Source organism: Ptychodera flava, chromosome 16 (genome assembly GCF_041260155.1).
Source record: "Ptychodera flava strain L36383 chromosome 16, AS_Pfla_20210202, whole genome shotgun sequence".
Lineage (NCBI taxonomy): Eukaryota > Metazoa > Hemichordata > Enteropneusta > Ptychoderidae > Ptychodera > Ptychodera flava.
The window spans coordinates 36,130,540-36,148,869 of NC_091943.1; the positions used below are offsets into that span (position 1 = coordinate 36,130,540).

At 37.8% G+C, this 18,330-nt stretch overlaps 2 protein-coding genes across 2 annotated transcripts in view; both read right to left on the bottom strand.

Annotated features, from left to right (window-relative positions):
* LOC139114709 (low-density lipoprotein receptor-related protein 6-like) overlaps nt 1–7,733 on the bottom strand; it is a 25,314-nt gene extending 17,581 nt beyond the window's left edge. The window contains exons 1-3 of the mRNA XM_070676582.1: nt 7,604–7,733; nt 7,138–7,196; nt 32–509 (exon numbers count right to left, since the gene is read on the bottom strand). Of these exons, the coding sequence (XP_070532683.1) occupies nt 32–509; nt 7,138–7,144 (485 nt within the window). The 5' untranslated portion in view covers nt 7,145–7,196; nt 7,604–7,733. The remainder of the gene's footprint in view (nt 1–31; nt 510–7,137; nt 7,197–7,603) is intronic.
* Nucleotides 1–18,330, bottom strand: part of LOC139114711 (juvenile hormone acid O-methyltransferase-like) — an 88,729-nt gene that overhangs the window by 49,305 nt on the left and 21,094 nt on the right. The window lies entirely within an intron of this gene.

Here is an 18,330-nt window from a genome sequence, read left to right on the forward strand (position 1 = left end):
TTTTGTGTAAAGCAAGTTGACATTAGATTACCCTGACGATGGATTGCATGCGATGCCCGCAGGATGGTCCAAATCAGTTGTTATCAGTGAACGATGGAACGTTCCATCCACGTTTGAAACCTTGATCCACTTGTACACAGCGTCCGTCCAGTAGGTGTTATTTGCTAACCAGTCAACCGTGACGCCCTCTACGGCTGCTGAAGTGCCGCTGTACATCACCCACTGAGATGGATCACTTCCGTCTAACGTCTCGCAAATAATGACCTTATCAGTAGCGTCACTATAAAAAATTCTCGAGTCAGCGTAGTCAAAGGCAAGAGAAATGAATTCCTTTCCGAAATCTTCTGTCAATACAGTTCGAGTAATTCTGTTCGTTTCTTCTAGCTCATTGTATATCTGTTGGCCGGTACCATTGATGTATCTTATTGATGATGCTAAACCTATTGCGTGGTCTGCCAGGATGAGTCTCGGGTGTACTGCGAATGTTTCAACATTGTCGGTCTTCCCAACTGTAGAGGAAAGACATCACCCAAATGCATATTAGGCAAGAGAATGCAATGTCGGTCAGTTTGGTTTGCTATTTTTCTTTTACGCAAAATATAATTTAACGATCATATTTTGACAATGGAATTCCAGATTATTTAATCAACCTGGGCCATACATACAGACAGACGTGCAGACAGACAGTGAGACAGACAGACAGATATAGATACATTGATACATAGTCATACACAGATACGTACATACATACATACATACATACATACATACATACATACATACATACATACATACATACACACAAACATACTATCATACGTACATCAAGGCTTTCATTAAGTTTTTATCAACAGGCTGAACACATTTATCAGAAGGTTGTTAAGTCAGCGACCAGAGCGACCGATGACTGAAGGTCATCGGCAGGGGGGAGAGCTCGAGAGGGGGGATGTGCCCCCTCTCGAAGGGGGGTTTAAGGGGGTCTCCCCCTAGAAAATTTTGAGATTTTATGGCTTTTTTACAGCTATTTTGTGGCTTTCCAGATGCTTTTCTATGCATTTTAGGAGCTAAATTTATTCAGCATTTTATCAAGTTTGATAGCTATTTTTGTGTAAAATCATTAAAACACAAACAGTGAAACAAAAATCCAAGGAGAGCAAGTACCAAAAAGCGACTGAGGAAGAGACCGCACACTGGTTTCGAAACATAGCGTCAAAGGATCACGCTGTCATTTGACAGCCAGGTTACGGCTACGTATCAAGAGCCACATACACACAAACAAACATAAACACAGAGAACGACACAAATAGTATAGGCGATGTGTGGAGCCGCTTTCCCTTTATTACATTTAATAAAAATAATATGAATCGAACAGTAAAAATTTTCTCATGTGATCAGTACAGTATACAACAACACTGGAGTAAAATTTGTTGAACCAAACTTAGAGTCGGAGACGCTGAAGCCACGCTTGAAAGTGGAGACAGTACAGCCACAGTCACCATGAGTGACGGCATGAAACAAATTAGAAACGGGAAAAAGTCTAATATTTTCAACCTCGCGTTGAACGTTAAAAATACGAGTATCTTATGACTCATTCGACTCACAGTTCAAAATAAAATACCGTTTAGCAAATAAAATTTTACCCTTGGTGACTGATCGTTTCTCTCGCTGCTTGATCGCCAGAAATGACTACATACGTTCTCCACCATATACTGGCCTCATGGCATTATACGGTTCATTCAGTTGACTTCGTAAATTCGAGATTGCAATTACGTAAACGTCCGTACTCCATTGTAAATCCTTATCGTGGCATAAATTCTTGACTTTCAAGAAATTTGAAACGATTAAAAATTACCTCTTTTCTTTCCTCCCGACCCCCATAAATCAAACAAAGTCGTCGCCGGCCGCTTCAAATGGTATACGGCGAAACAATAGTACACAATAGACGAATCACAGGATCCTACGTTTGACGATAGTGGACAAAAACCAATCAGATGACGCGACGCATCTATGTCGATCGACTTGATTCGACAATTAGATCATAGCATTACCTAACACTTCAGTGAAGCTTTCGTATGATGCGGAAGTAAGTTATCGAGGCAAGTTCGCGGTATAGATTCATCCTTAATTGAAGAGTAGATCACATTTTCACATGTAACATTTTATAATTCTGTGTAAAAGCCGATCATAAAGGGTAAAAGGAAGGATCGGTGTTTGATTTCAACCGGCGATCGTTCAGTTTTCTATGTAAACGCCGATAATAAGGGAGCGTTCAGTTAGTATGGCCGGGGGTGGGCCAGCAAAATCCAGGGGGGGTCACCTCAAATTTGAAAACTGTAAAGGGGGTCATGTATTTTTCTTACAGCTCAGAGGGGGGATCACTTAATTTTCATAAGTATCCGTCCTGTCAAAAGGCAGTGTCAGTGTTCAGAAATATCCTGGAAGATAAAAATGAAGCGTTGCATGATTTCATTGTCTGAAGTTATTCAACTGTAAATCTGAACAAAAGTAAAATTATCTGTCAAATGAACATCTTGACTTGGCAACTCTGAGGCTTGTCTTATGGTAAATCAAGCTCACTGAGGGCAATATACCATCATCTCCAGCTTATGGTGTGTATATTTCACAACTCCTTAGATACAGTAGGGCATGCAATTCATATGAAGACTTTCGAGTTAGACACAGCCTATTATCTCAAAAGTTAGTGAGGCAAGAATTCTCAGAAAGTAGATTAGTGAAATCATTTAAGAAGTTCTGTGGTAGATACGGAGATGTTGTGTCAAAATATGACCTGTCTGTTTCTCGAAGGATGAGTGACACCATACCAAATTTTGACTCACAAAAAAATTCACCAAATAACGATGGATTTGTCGCTTTGGGTCAATCTTGACGGGTGCAGCTAGCTGGCAGGGTACGCTTACCCATTCCGGACACCTGGTACCACCACTATTTCGTGGTTCAAGATGACCCCATTACCTTTGTCATTTTCGATATATTCCTTTGACCTGGTAATTTTCATAGTTACCTTGAATGACAATGATTATTGGACCTGATTTGATGTCTATTCCTATTACTTACATATTAGAGGTATAGTAAGTTTTGTCAGGGAAATTATTTAACAGTTACCTGTACTGAGACTACTAGTACCATGAAAAGTTAAATAATACTTTTAGGTGAAATTCCAATATCATAATTGTTGCCCACATCTGAACTTTCAAATACCCTATTTGAATCTAGTACATTTGTATCAAGTATCAAACACCTATAAAAGCACAAATCAAGTTAGTTTAGTATTGTAAAGAAATTATTCTTAGTTTTCTCATAGACGCCAATGTATAGTGAATCAACATTTCGGTGAAATTCCAAAAATCAAATTTCTTGCCCACATATCAACCTTTAACCATTCTAGGCTAACTAAGTACTTTAAAATGAATTATCAAATGTCTATAAATACAAAGATTTGGATAGTTTTGTATTGGAAAAAAATTATTCATAGTTTCCTCATATACTTCCATCATGTACAGTGAATTTGGTAACGCGCATGGGTACCCGCCAACCCGGGACTGCCACCACCGGGGTAGACACCCGTCGTACTGACATTAATTTAGCAGTGCTGTTTCGTTTATGAGTGATTTTTTTCACTGTTTTTGTATTCTAGTAGCTAGCAAGAATACAAAAACTGTGGGAACTAACATCGACCGCATAAAAACTCCGTGGATACGTACATGTACGGCTACCCTGTATATCCCGCACTAAACTCTCGCACAGCCCCTTCGTTGGCTACGCAGTTATGCGCCCTCAACGGTCTTTCTAACAAGCGACGCTCACTGAGCCAGCCGTGCTATAGGGTCCATAGCTGTGGTGTTTTCAGACGGGATTCCTGTCTTTTGCGGGCTGATTTTGACTTTTACGATTTTAACCTCGCCACCACAGCTATGGGAAACTGCGTAAAATAGCGCCCACGTCCACTTCTAAACACAAACTGAGAGATTATGGCCGGCATCCGCGCTCCATGAACAATCATGGATCCCAGGACTTAACTTGTTTTCCCCCAAGTTAAAGTTTGATTTCAGTTATATGAGACTGGCAATGTCCATAGGACGAACGATGGTCATCGATATCACACGATGAATTACTGAGTTTGTTTTTATAAGTTGAGAGGTCACCGATACGTCACTGTAGTGACGTTCTGCAGAGAGCCTCGGACCAGCAGTTTTACTCTAGCAAAATGGCGGTCTCCGGGTACTGTAGTCATGTCGGATAACGCCAGCAAAAGGTGATATTTCAGTGAATTTTAAGACACTCCGAAGCGTCATTGGTAATTTTGGTCAAAATTTTGTTATTTGCATTCAGTTCATGGGCATTGCACTTAGTTTGGTACAAGTACAGTTTTACCGAAGACAAACAAACGAACGCATTTAAAAATTGGTAAGTGTTGCGACCGACATGTTTCATCGCCCGGCCAGTCCCATCCTATACGGTGTTTTCAAGTCGTCTACGCTGGTGAACACTCCAGTCCCGATGGAAGTGTTTTATTCGTACTGCAACAAAATGTGCATGAACGAGTTACGACGATATATACTCACTTCACGTTTTCCCTATTCCACTCACAAATTCCTTTCTGATATGATAAATTCCGCATATTTGACGTCAAAGGACATGTATAATTCTTGCAGATAAGTTGACAGGTATACGGCTTCTATCAAATTTGTATTCATAGACCATGATGATGTAGAACTGCTTGCTCAATGCTCTGCCGTTCGTACTCGACCCGACTTTGAAATCGAACGCAGTGGCGCGAGTGTTTTGGCCCGATTTTTGCGGGCCTCATAACTTTTCCAAAGGGATGAGGTTATGTTTCAAAACACGAAGAAAACACTAATTTGACAAACTCCAGGCTATGTTTTACATCTACCGCCAATAAGCTGAAACATAAACGTTCTTCAAAATTGCGAAAACCTGTGTCGACATCTTAATATTGAAGTTGTTCGCTCTACAAGTGTACTAAATCCTCACATGAAGTGGAATGGCTAAACAGCGAAATAATATCAACAAGTGATACGATTGCCATCGCTCCTTAGAAACCTACTTTTTGTCAGTACAGCGATGACAAAGCAAGGTCTATTCCAGTTGATTTCGTCCCTTTGCTTCTCACTACTAGGGGAAGTACATGCAAGTGTATGCATTGTTTTGCATTCGACTCGCGCCACTCCCACCCAACTGAAATGGAACATTCTTACCGAACACAGAAATAGCAAAAATGATGCGTTGAGCTTTCCAATCTTTGAGTATAAAACCCATGCACCAATTATCAAAAATCCACATCTTGGATAGAAATTGCACACGAAAAAAGTGCTAAAAAAGAATAGATTAAGCACTGTTTGTATGCATGTCCAATCACTGTATGCCCCAATAGGATGTCAAGGGTTAATAGGGCTAATATTTGTAACGTTATTAAGAAGTGCACTTTTACCCTTAACCTATCAATTTATAGGCTAAAACTATGACACCATTCTGTCGAGTGGAGGGAATTAATAATAATTTATACGGTGTGCACGCAAGGGACTAGTTAGACAGTTATTTTATAAAATATGTCTAATCAGGCAGTATGCGTGAAGTTGATAAGAGACTTGTTTATCGGCCAACATGACAAGAAGAGATACATGAAAACTGCAACCTATTGTGTATCATATAAAAACGACACAAAATTATTGTAGAACACTGTCGTTTATTGCTGTACTACTGGTTCCGATGTCGAAGTAAGGCGCAGCGTGCCCTGTATACAGTAAAATAACCGTCTGTTCACTAGAAAGGGAACTAGACAAATTGAGTTGTAAACTTTAAAGTTAATAATACATAAAAAGGAACTAGTGACGTTAAAAAGGTTTGAACAGTAAAAGTAACTAAAATGCGGAAGAAAAACGACAGAAAACACAAAAGGAGAACATTGAAAAGTGAAATATCTTAGAACACCTCGTACACACAAGTTTTTGGGTGCTTTTGGGTGCTTTAAACCCCCTTTTGTATACTGGCAATAAACTCGGGTCTCCTACCTGTAGTTGGAATTGAAATAAGGGATCTCTAGGGCTCTCCTTCTGTACAGGACACTTCAACCCATTGTGTCTCACTGGCTACTGAGGCCAGGTCTGGCAGCAAAATACATTTGCGTCATTCTATCTGTCATCCCATGAATCGCAAATTATACTAGCGGCGTGAAACTATTGTTCAACTTTCTAAATACCCGTAGGTCTAAAGATCGTTAGAGATGCAAAACTATATGCCTGCAACATCATTAGCAACAGACGTTTCAAAATTAGCGTCATACATTCCCCGTATTTGTTGCGTGCATACTTGTACTTGTAGGGAAACGACTTAACAAATAAAGGCGCTATGTGACAGTCAGAAGATATATTTTAATGATTTTAGCACTGACTTTAGTCCAAATAATTTTTCGTCCGTTTTGTGGACATAAGCTTGTAGTGTTTCTTACTTTACTGAGCCATTTCAAATATGTGCGCCAAAAGAAGAATGGATTTTGGCTAGATCCGGTTTCATGGTGTAACTTTGAGACAAGATGGAGAAAAAACTGTCTTTAGACGTCGTATAATTGACCCCCGAGCAGGCGATTAGCACTGTACGTCTATCACCGAAGTCTTTAGAAACTACAATTTTCCAAGAGCGAATGTTGTATTTTAAGAAAACCCCAATACACAACCTGCTAAATGTTGTCTTCGCTTAATATTTTGCAATGTTGTACAACGTTTACAGGCAAGCCTTGCCACTTCGATGTCTGTATGCATTTTTTTTTACACACACTAAACGTTTTCATATCATTAACAGGAAGGAACCTAATGACTGGATTGTTTGTACAGGATAAACAACAGAAAGATAATACATGTAATAGTGTGCCTGACTTTAATTTGGATGTGTGTGAGTCGAATAGCCAATTCTGGTCGTAAAGACATTAATTTGCACCCCACACTGGTGATAGTAATCCGTCTCAAGGCTTACATGTCAGATATATTTTCGGTGTCGGTTTTCTGTTGTTTATCCTGTACAAACAATCCAGTCATTAGTTTCCTTCCTTGTAATGATATGAAAACGTTTACCTGTAGCGTGTGTATAAAAAATCATGCATACCAGGCATCGAAGTGGCAAGGCTTGCCTGTAAGCGTTGTAACTTTATGACACTCGACTTTCTGGGAAAAAAATTCAACACAAGCAAAAATGTTGAACTTCCTTTTGGTGTCGCATAAAGATTTGCTGTAAATTTAAATTTCACAGTCCATCCTTAGCAAGCTTATCAAAAAAGGTGATGACAGGGTAAAATGTAGGGAAACCAAATTCGCCGACCAGGAACTTTTAAGAATAATATTCTGACAAGTTGACGGATATTCGCTGTTGATTTTTTCACCAAAGTCATCAAATTTGAGCAAAATTGCAGTTTAGATTACCACAGTTGGTTACTTGCCACAAATTTGAAATAAAATATAACTTTGTATAAAGCCAGTGAGCAATTATTCTAAGACTTTCAAATGGTACATTGACAAGTGATTTCGTCCATACTTGACTCGAAATGCGAAAGAACGTGTGCATAATTGCTCACCTGTTGATCCTGCTAGGAGAAGTAATGTTCGAAGAACGAAGAAGGAAGAATATTTCCTGTCGCGGCTGTTGGAACACCAGTGCATTGTCACAGTTTTTCTCCGTTGCTCTGCTGTGGCAGTTAACCGAATAAACTTCATTGATAATCAACAATCCAGCCGATTATGCGCCGAAACTAAATTTGGCCGAGTAGGAGTGAGATAAGCCACACCCTAAACATAATGGACTTCCGTCTAACTCGTCGCAATAATTACAGGCTGTTCAGAAGCCCCCTCTACCTCTGCATGCTCAGATCTCCCTAAAGAGTCATATATATCAGAAATCAAACAAGGGAGTTTATAAATTGATAAATCAGTCGAATTTTACTGTAACGAAAGCATATCAAACAATACACAAAATACCATGCCTAGTATTTGCAAGTTCATTGAGAGTCGTCACTTTTCCTTTGAATTTAGGTTCCTGGCCTAGAATTTACTCAAAATGAAAACCATTTCGTAGCCCTCATTTTCAAATCTATACTTTTCCTTTTGAGACAACACTAATGCTCTTACATTTATTTAAATGCTAACTCACATTTATAAGGTCGGTAACAATATTCGTAAGTTTAAGACACGCTTTTTATACCTTGGAAAAATTCTGCATTTCATGTGTATTGCCACGCACATAACTGTAAGTATTTGTCGCAGAAGAAGATGATTTTGCCATGACCAAACTTCACCTCATACCACATTTACCTCATTATAATAAGGGGCAGTTGTGTTTGATTGGATGGTCATATGAAAAATATTTTGGAAGTCTAAGGTTAGTTTTACTAACAGCACCAGTACTCTGTAGTGAAAAGAATAGGCGGGGTTAACGTTTTGTATACATGTTTTATTTTCTCTTCAATAAAATCTGGAATCAATAGTGAGAGAAATGTTGTCTGCCATTTTCGCTCTCATGCTCAAATGGTTGCTTCCTAACTTCATAAATCACGTCATGTTGGAGCATTCTAGAACGACAAATCCTTCGAGTCCTACATGAGCTAATTAAAGCGACTGCACTGATTATTTATGCTATTATTCACGGGGTCACGTCACCAAAGGGTCATGAACGATTTCACGCACTTTGATTTCTTAAAGGAGAGCCTCGTTTTGTCCTCGAACATGGATGTTGAGATGTCAGCGACGATAAAACATCTGTCTTGAACCAGGATATGTATACTTTGTAACTTCGTCCCTGACCAAGATTGTTAAAATATCCAGTCTTTTTAGAAGGTGCCTTAATGTCTACCGACATACCCATCAATAAAAAACAGCGTACAAGTTTTGCTGTATGTAAACCATCATTGGCAACCGTAACCACAAGTGCGGATAAAGCTACGTATAGGCGGTGAAAGATTCGCATGTGGTGTGAGCATTTGGAACAATTACATGGACGTTACCAACCGCACGCACGTTGAATACTTTGTTGAAGTTGTTGTTTACAGGACTCACTTATGAGTTGATACCTAGAGGCTATCAAATGAAGTATATAACACTGATATAAAGAACAGTAAATGTAAATCATTTCGTAAACAGAGTCATACTATCTTTCTTTGCGAGACATGTCGCGGTAGCTTTGCCACGTCTATAAGTGCCTAAGTTGTGACCAAAGCAAATTACACAATCATGCTTTAAACATTTTTATTCTTTTTCAAGTACTATTGTCTTGAGTTGTTGAGTTTCCAAGGGTTACGCTAAAATTTAACAGTTTACAGTTGCGTTATTTTCTTGATTTGTCAAAAATACAATTCTGCCCGTAAAATGACTTAGATCGTGTTAATGTTGGCTAGGATGTCCGTATATATATATTCACCTTCCCGATTTCTCCAGTAACACTCCTTAATACGTTCCCTACTGCAGCATCTTTAGTTGATACACATTTCATCCAATCTCCATACAAAGAGGCTCTCAGAAAGTGTTAGACCGCCATACCGACTATTAAATTACAATAGTGTCAAAGTTGCCCACTTCAAGTTGAGGGTGAAAAATCGAATTTTCATATCTGCTGTTTGAAATATTTTGCGTTTTCAACATTTGGAAATGGAATGCCTTCCTTTCCATAGTTAGAGGAACCCATGGGATGATGACGACCGCTTCCACTTCCACAAACTCTGACTGCACCCACATAATCCAATGTTTATGATATCGTGACGCGAAATAATTGACAAGAAAACATGTACATTGTTCCTTCGTCCTACAACACTGACCTGGAATCACATCACACCATGTTTCCTATTTACATTGACGCGGACACTCTAGAACAACACACAAGAATACAACGCAAATCCTGGTGGAAATTCTATGACATAGCTATGACGCATTCTAATGTAGGTCAGTTTTAATAGTAGAATAGAAATAATGGGCTACGGTGAAGTAAATTAGGGGTGCCTAAACAAGGTGATTTGCGTCCAAACGTGAAGGCGGCCAACCAAAATATGATGTCGAATGTTGTCAATACTGTTACAAAGGTTTTAAATGCCACTTACAAATCGAAAGCAGGAAGTCGAAAGTTGTCAAAAGCGAGTCATAAGTTGTCAAAATTCACTTTCGAACGTTGTCAAATGTAACTCCGAATCACGATTGGAGGTGTAAAGTTGTCTATTACGGGTCTGACGTTGTTAAATATGAGTGCGAAAGTTGTCAAATGCGACTTTGAATTTATAAAGGTCGGTCGAAAGTTGTCAAATGAAGGTCTCATTTTGACTTGATTGCGCGCTATAGGTTTCAAAAACGCCACGCATAACAACATCAATAAAACGCTTTACAGTCTCGTTCGACAAGGGGATGTTGTCAGGGAGGATCTCTGCTCGAATAAACACTCTCGGCTGTTAAAGGTGTCAGCCTCCAACGAAAAAGCACGTTTTTATATATTAGTAGTAATTCACAGCCCCATCTATACGGCGGCGTTTTTTGTCAGTTTTTATCGTAATATTAGTATCAAATGTAAGATATATGCGTATTTGTAATACAATTTACACAGTGCAAGTGGTAAACTTTTGTTCACACTTTTGAGGTAACCTTCGAGGCAGTGAGTTCTGGTTTCACCTGTCTGGTTTCACTTGACATGCATCACTTTACAATCTTGTGTATGAAATTTACTTGAACGATCCAATTCCTGAAAAGGGGTACTATAAGTTATTTCCTTAGAGGAGTAACTTTCTGTGTTCATAAAAATTATTCATTTTGTATTATCATATGCACATGACCATATCTCTGTCTGCTCTGACACAGAACATTTAATATCAGCTATGATACGATGTACGTCATCAATTCTTTTGATGTATTCCGAACTGAAGTTAAAGAGTCGATGGACTGGTCCAAGTATCACAACAAAATCAACATCCCGCAACGTTTGAGACTTTGAAGATTAGAAAAAACATGGGATTAGTGACTTTAACTTGTTGATATTTCTTTTTGTTACAGATCTGCAACTATTCTGTACTTTAATGTTGAATAACCTCAATCTCTTTATAGGCCAGCGGCTGACCCTAAAACACAAATGTTCACATAAGTATAGATGCGATTTAGGACATGCCATACGTGGTTGCCTAGCACATACACGTTGATGGCATGTTAAGGAGGTACGCTACCATTCAAAAAAATGTTGGGACATTCTTGAAGTTGACTTTTTTGAAATAATCTTTATGTGTACATTGCAAAGATATGAAAAAAAATGGGGTACCCATGCAAAATTTTTGAAAAAACACATGCCAAAATTGACAGAAAGCCACTAAATCTCCCATTTTGCGAAATTTGCACTTACCAACAGAATCTTTATTGTATCGCAAACAATTAACAGATCCCAGTGTGCATACCACATTTTTGCATCGTCAGGACAGCTCAATTAGGACAATCAATTAAAATTTGTGATGTCTTGTCTTAAAAATTAAATATTAGACCCTAAATTTATCATTTAACTGTAAAATTAGTCTTTTTAAAAATTTAAACTCCATATAAATGCACAAAATAATTTTCAAAATGTTAAAAAGTACAGCAATATCTATCAAACAGACAGTGTTCTTTGATTTAGAAGCAAAAAAGTTGGGGTCACCACACAAATTTTCTTACTAAGCAGCAAAAAGTGACGAAAAAAGGTGAATTTGTTAGACCTGAGATTGACCCTCTAGCTTACTGATATTATGTCAGAGCTACAATTGTTAATTATTCTCTACTGATCTTTCATAATAAAAATAACTGTCGATTGTTCAGTGCAAAAACATAATTTCGGTTCTTTTGATTCATAAAAACTTCTGAAAGAAATATTATAAGGTCCTAGCATGATTTTGTGCCATTTTGTCCTGCTATTCACACTCACCAGGTTAGGTAGTCTAAAAGGAACATGTACATCTTCTGGACAAAGAGGGCGCTCTCCTGTATAGAATGGTAGCGTACTACCTTAAGCTTTAATTATACATTCGAGTTGTACTTCAACCTACCTCTGGTAAGTTTTATAGATTACCGTATTAAACCAACTACTGACTTACACCTAAATTCACGATTGTACATACGTACCAGGGCCTTGTTCATTGATTTTAACCGATATTTACTTTCAGGTTCATATGGCACAACTGTATCTATCAAAAACTTTATCTATCTATCTATCTATCTATCTATCTATCTATCTATCTATCTATCTATCTATCTCTCTATCTATCTATCTATCTATCTATCTATCGATCGATCGATCGATAGAAATCTATCTATCTATCTATCTATCTATCTATCTATCTATCTATCTATCTATCTATATATATCTATCTATATATCTATCTATCTATCTATCTATCTATCTATCTATCTATTATCTATCTATCTATCTATCTATCTATCTATCTATCTATCTATCTATCTATCTATCTATTTATCTATCTTATCTATCTGTCTGTCCGTCTGTCTGTCTGTCTGCCTGTCTGCCTGAACGAAAAATTAAAATGTGCTAGTGTCGTCTTGGAGTGACATCCTCGATGGATTGACATGACTGTTTATATTTGTCATTAGGGGAAGACTGCATTAACTTGCATGGTACCTAAAATCTGAGTCCTAGCCTGACCAACTCTGAATGTTTCATTGTTATGTTTATCTTATCCAGCTGGTGCCATTGTAGTGCCATTGTAGGAAAGGCAGGTCTGTGAAATTGATCCTCTAGGGATGTCGGGTATTCCTAAGTTAATGGAGCTTTCCCGTAATGTATCGTAGACTATACCCTAGCACATTTTGTGATCTTGGTTTTCAATGCTTGTTCTCTACTCCGTTTGAGCGGCATGCTGTCCGCTGGCACATATTTTTGTTACGGATATACTATAAAGCACAGTTAAAATAGTTGTCTAAAGGATGGCAAACTTCAGTCATACAAGATTACATGTATATCCTCATACGAAATATAATCATAAATATTTGTAAGTGTGACGCGCATGGGCGCAATAGGCGTGCTGATTGTATGTCACAGACGCACCAAATACGAGTAGGGTAGATCTGAGATGTATCGAGGGTAAGCCGACAGAGTCAGCGGCAGTCAAGACTAGCACATGCATATCATCGTGGGCTTGTAATGTTAATGCTATACGTATTGATGGAGGAGAACGATACCGTATTAAGATCGTACGTTCTCACATATTCTCAACGCCTGGACGCTGTATGAAATTGAGAGGAAAAGTGTATCACCGTTCGTTGTAATTATGAATGAAACTAAAATCATAAACAATCACAGTAAACAAAGCGCAAAAAGAAATATTTATCATTTGCCATGTAATGTTCAATTTCGATCTCGCTTTTACACGTGTCTTATGAAAATACTTCAATGTGGCCGCGGCTCCAATCGAGCCCTCGACGAAGTGGCACAAGCTACTGAAAACCGCGTTTGCTGTACCGTACGTCGCTACAGTCAACATTCTCGCGTCAGTTGTACCGCAGAAGTCAACAGCAACACAACACTTTGCCGATGCCAAGAATTTAACCCGTCGCCTGACAGAATGATGTGTTGATTTTAATACATCATATTCTTGATATATATTGTATTCTTGTTCGGTGATAAATTTGTCGATTTTCAGCGATGACTCAGCTGTTTACGGCTTGCGACGAGCTATTGCTAGTAGCAAACGCAGGAAGCAGACGACAGTAAACGCTTCCGCTTTCCTCAGTTCAAAAAACAGACAAACTGTCACAATCATCGCTATTAACATCTTTGACTTTTTCTCTTTATAAGCTTAATACCTTTACCGCATTTTTCAGTAAATTCCTTTGTACCCACTCAATTTTCGTCTGCATGAGAATCTTTACAAATGGCTTCCGTAGAAAAAAGTGCCGATCGTATACCGCTACTTCTGACGTCAGAAGTAGCGGTATACGGAAATCCTGTAAACCGTATACCTATAGTGTGACGTCATACTATAGGGATGACTTGGTCTATGTATGTGATAAACACCAAGCCACTGATATATATATATACATACATATATATATATATATATATATATATATATATATATATATATATATATATATATAATATATATATATATATATGCGTAATATAAGGGGCGTTCACTGTTGGCACTATGCTTCGCTCATGGTATGTATTGCCGTTGGAGCACTCTGGTGAGTCCATATTTTCAATCCTCAACAATGTGTAACCGTACACTCTGTGCCCAAGTTCAGAGGTTGCCATAAAGCCATTATGGTGATAACCGGGAGGGCACATTGTATACATTTTGTGTATTTCGCTCACTGCTTTAATAGTAGTTAGAGCACTCTGAGATTGTTTGGGCAGCCTCTTGCGTAAATAAAGGGGCGTGTTCACTGTTGGCACTATGCTTCGCTCATGGTATGTATTGCCGTTGGAGCACTCTGGTGAGTCCATATTTTCAATCCTCAACAATGTGTAACCGTACACTCTGTGCCCAAGTTCAGAGGTTGCCATAAAGCCATTATGGTGATAACCGGGAGGGCACATTGTATACATTTTGTGTATTTCGCTCACTGCTTTAATAGTAGTTGAGCACTCTGAGATTGTTTGGGCAGCCTCTTGCGTAATATAAGGGGCGTTCACTGTTGGCACTATGCTTCGCTCATGGTATGTATTGCCGTTGGAGCACTCTGGTGAGTCCATATTTTCAATCCTCAACAATGTGTAACCGTACACTCTGTGCCCAAGTTCAGAGGTTGCCATAAAGCCATTATGGTGATAACCGGGAGGGCACATTGTATACATTTTGTGTGTATATATATATATATATATATATATATATATATATATATATATATATATATATATATATATATATATATATATATATATATATATATATATACACATTGTATACATGCACATTGTATACATTTTGTGTATATATATATATATATATATATATATATATATATATATATATATATATTATATATATATATATATATCAGTGGCTTGGTGTCAATTCAGGCAATGTATAGTGCTCGATGCGTTTCCGCAGGGCATAGGTATTGCTAGACGTGGAACTTGTCGTGATTACTCTACAGACTGTTTCATGTGCTTTGCAATCGTCAGGAGTGATGTTGGCAGGCTCGTTGCTACCTATATATAGGGTCAGGTGTATATGCAAACGAGGCGGTTGTTCTGGCGCGTTCAAGTGTTAATGAGAAGGAATTTGCTTCTGTGTCTACATTTCGAAAGAAATCTGTACGTGTGTTGAGCAGTGTTGACTCGGTGCATACATCCTCCCATCACTCAGCCAAATACTTGGAAAAACCAACGTCGGCCTCTACCGAGACGACGGCCTCGCAGTCACAAACATCAGATCACCAAGGCAGTGCGACAAAATGAAGACCATCAGCACAACATGAAATATAATCAACCACCGACCGGCAGCGCCCCCAAAAGATCACGAAGTATTTCAATATGAAATATATTTTCAATAGTTTTCAGAGTGCTCTTCGAGCGCATTACTTCATATATATCAGACATTTTTCAGCGCGCTCTTCCGGTGCATGACATATATATCAGAGATATCAGGATGTTTCATATTTTTCTCCGCGCCCTTCGGGCGCCATACTTTAATAAATCAGAGATATATGCCAGAGATATCTTGATGTTTGCTAAGTGAAAGTGTACTGTTATGAAATCTGCATTTCATATGAAAAGGATGACAAATTCCTGATACTTTTCTGTTCTCTCTATGAGAATTCAGTATGAGAAAGCAACATGCACAAATATTTCACAATATATATTTGATACAGTGACTTATTTAAGAGATAGAAAAATGACAAGATATCTTTCGTTCTCATTGATGCAACTGTTTTCCTTTGTGTCTCAGGTTTTCTGTAGAATGATGCTTTTTTATGACCAAAATAACAGTTAAAAGGGCAGTTTTTGTCATTATTAGCTGTGCTTTTATGGTTTCAATGTTACAAGAAAAGGTCATCTCAGACAATGCACACATCAGATTTGGCTAAAACGCCTCTCTATAGATCTTCAGGAGATTTAATTGGATTGCTGGCAAGTCTTAACACCCATCAAAGTTTTTGATTTACAGCTTTTTCCTGTTTGATATTAATGATTGACATCCATTTCTGTACAACAATTCAGGACATCTGGTTAAGCATAGAAAGTGTGAAATACATTCACAGCTCATTCAAAATGTACTGTATTCAAACTTTAAGATTGACACTTTGAAATTCTATCTTACTTACAACTGTGACATGTCAACAATTTCTTTAAAACACAGAATGACTGTTAAAATATAATTGTATGTAAAACATAATATATATACATATACATATATATAATATAAATATATATATATATATATATATATATATATATATATATATATATATATATATATATATATATATATATATAACATTTATGTCCACCTTTTGTTTTACGGTTGTCGCATGCGGGGGGGGGGGTCACCCGTTTTCAAAATTTGGAATAGGGGGGTTAGCCATTTTTTGATGCGGCAAAATAATCCCTCGCCCCCCCCCCCCCCACGGGGCCGAAGAAACTAACCAGTCCCTATATGGATTTAATAGAGGTCGTTGCTAAAAACAAATGACGTTCTAAATGATTCAAAGATGCGAATTTTCAAAACGCCCTTTTCCCTACAAACTTAACCAACAACCATTACCTCGGCAGTTATGCTTTGACATTGTTTTTTTTAATTTTACGAGTATTGAATCAAGTAAACATTCAATCGGATTCGAGCTCACAACACACGGCACCTAGTCACCTTGTGAATTCGTTGCAGTTTAAAACCGCTCGGCTCAATCCCCATGTTAATATAGCAGCTCAAAACATAGAGTCTGTCAAATTTTGTAATGTACTGTCATCCATTGTTGAGGTTATAATCATGGCAGTAGCTGTTTGTTGAGTAATATTCTGATGGGAGTTTGTTAAACAATGTGATGAAGTAAAAAGGATATGAAGTGCAAAGTTTGAAGTGATACATGAACGAGAACGAGAAACAAAGTAATTTTCGATGTTTGCAGTACGATTATCCGTAGCATTACTTTCAGTTAGGGCGCTACATAATAGCCTAGCAAAACGTGTAGAACAAAAACAAATACCGATTGTAAACCGACCGTCGATTTGACGGATCGTCTGTCGGACAACATGCGACTCAGATTTATAAGTTTTTGTTCGTGTTGAAATAAGACTGATCGTCAATTATCCTTTATTCTGACTAATGCAGTGTCTGAACCAACTTCGCATCCTCAATTCGGATCTGGACAGTAATGTATGCATCCATAGAGAACATTGAGTTTACTTTTCTTCGGTTTCTAAGTCACGTTTACTTGATATGTTTTCAACCATGCTGACGGACTAAAATAACAACGAAATGTGTGGTTTTTCATATCTGCAAATATGAGGTAATCACAATTTTCAAAAATAGCGAAAACTAAGCCTACAGTATACAGGGAGTTTCTAGTACACGTGAATATACACGGTTAACAATGTTTCAGTTTGCGGTTGATTTTCATTAAGTTCTCTATATGATATAGAAAAGCGGCAGTGTACATCATTATAACTCAATTGTTATGTATATATATATATATATATATATATATATATATATATATATATATATATATATATATATATATATATATATATAATTATCAATAGTGCTGTAACCACGTCTGAAACCAGTCTGACACTCTGTATGCAGCCAATCATCTCAGCCCATTTGGTCAACCTCTGATTCAAACGAAAGTGAAAATTTTACCAATCGAATCCAGAATAAATATGCCCCTGAAATTATTTGGGTCATGAAAACTACCTTTCTTATGTAGCGGGACGATAATCCCCATACTCCATTCTTTCGGGAATACACCAGCATCGAAAATGGCATTAACATTTGTATTCAATCGGACCGAGGGATAGCATTTCATAAGGGTCATATACTTGCTAATCCGGTGTAGCCCCATATTGGGGGCGGGTTGAATATACGACACACCTGTATACAATACATGAATACAGCCGATGTACTGATGTACGAATATGAATGTCTGTAATGAAGTTGTGGGCAGGCATTTTGGACGTGACCAAGCCATGGTATGTGAGCCTCGCTGTAACAGGTAATGGTATTAGAGTTCCGAGTTTCTAAAAGATTAATATCTTGACAAAAATGAAGTCGTTATCATTACAAGAATAAATCGTGCAATGCCATGGTGTCTTTTTAATGATTTTACTATCCTGTATTTTCTTTATTCA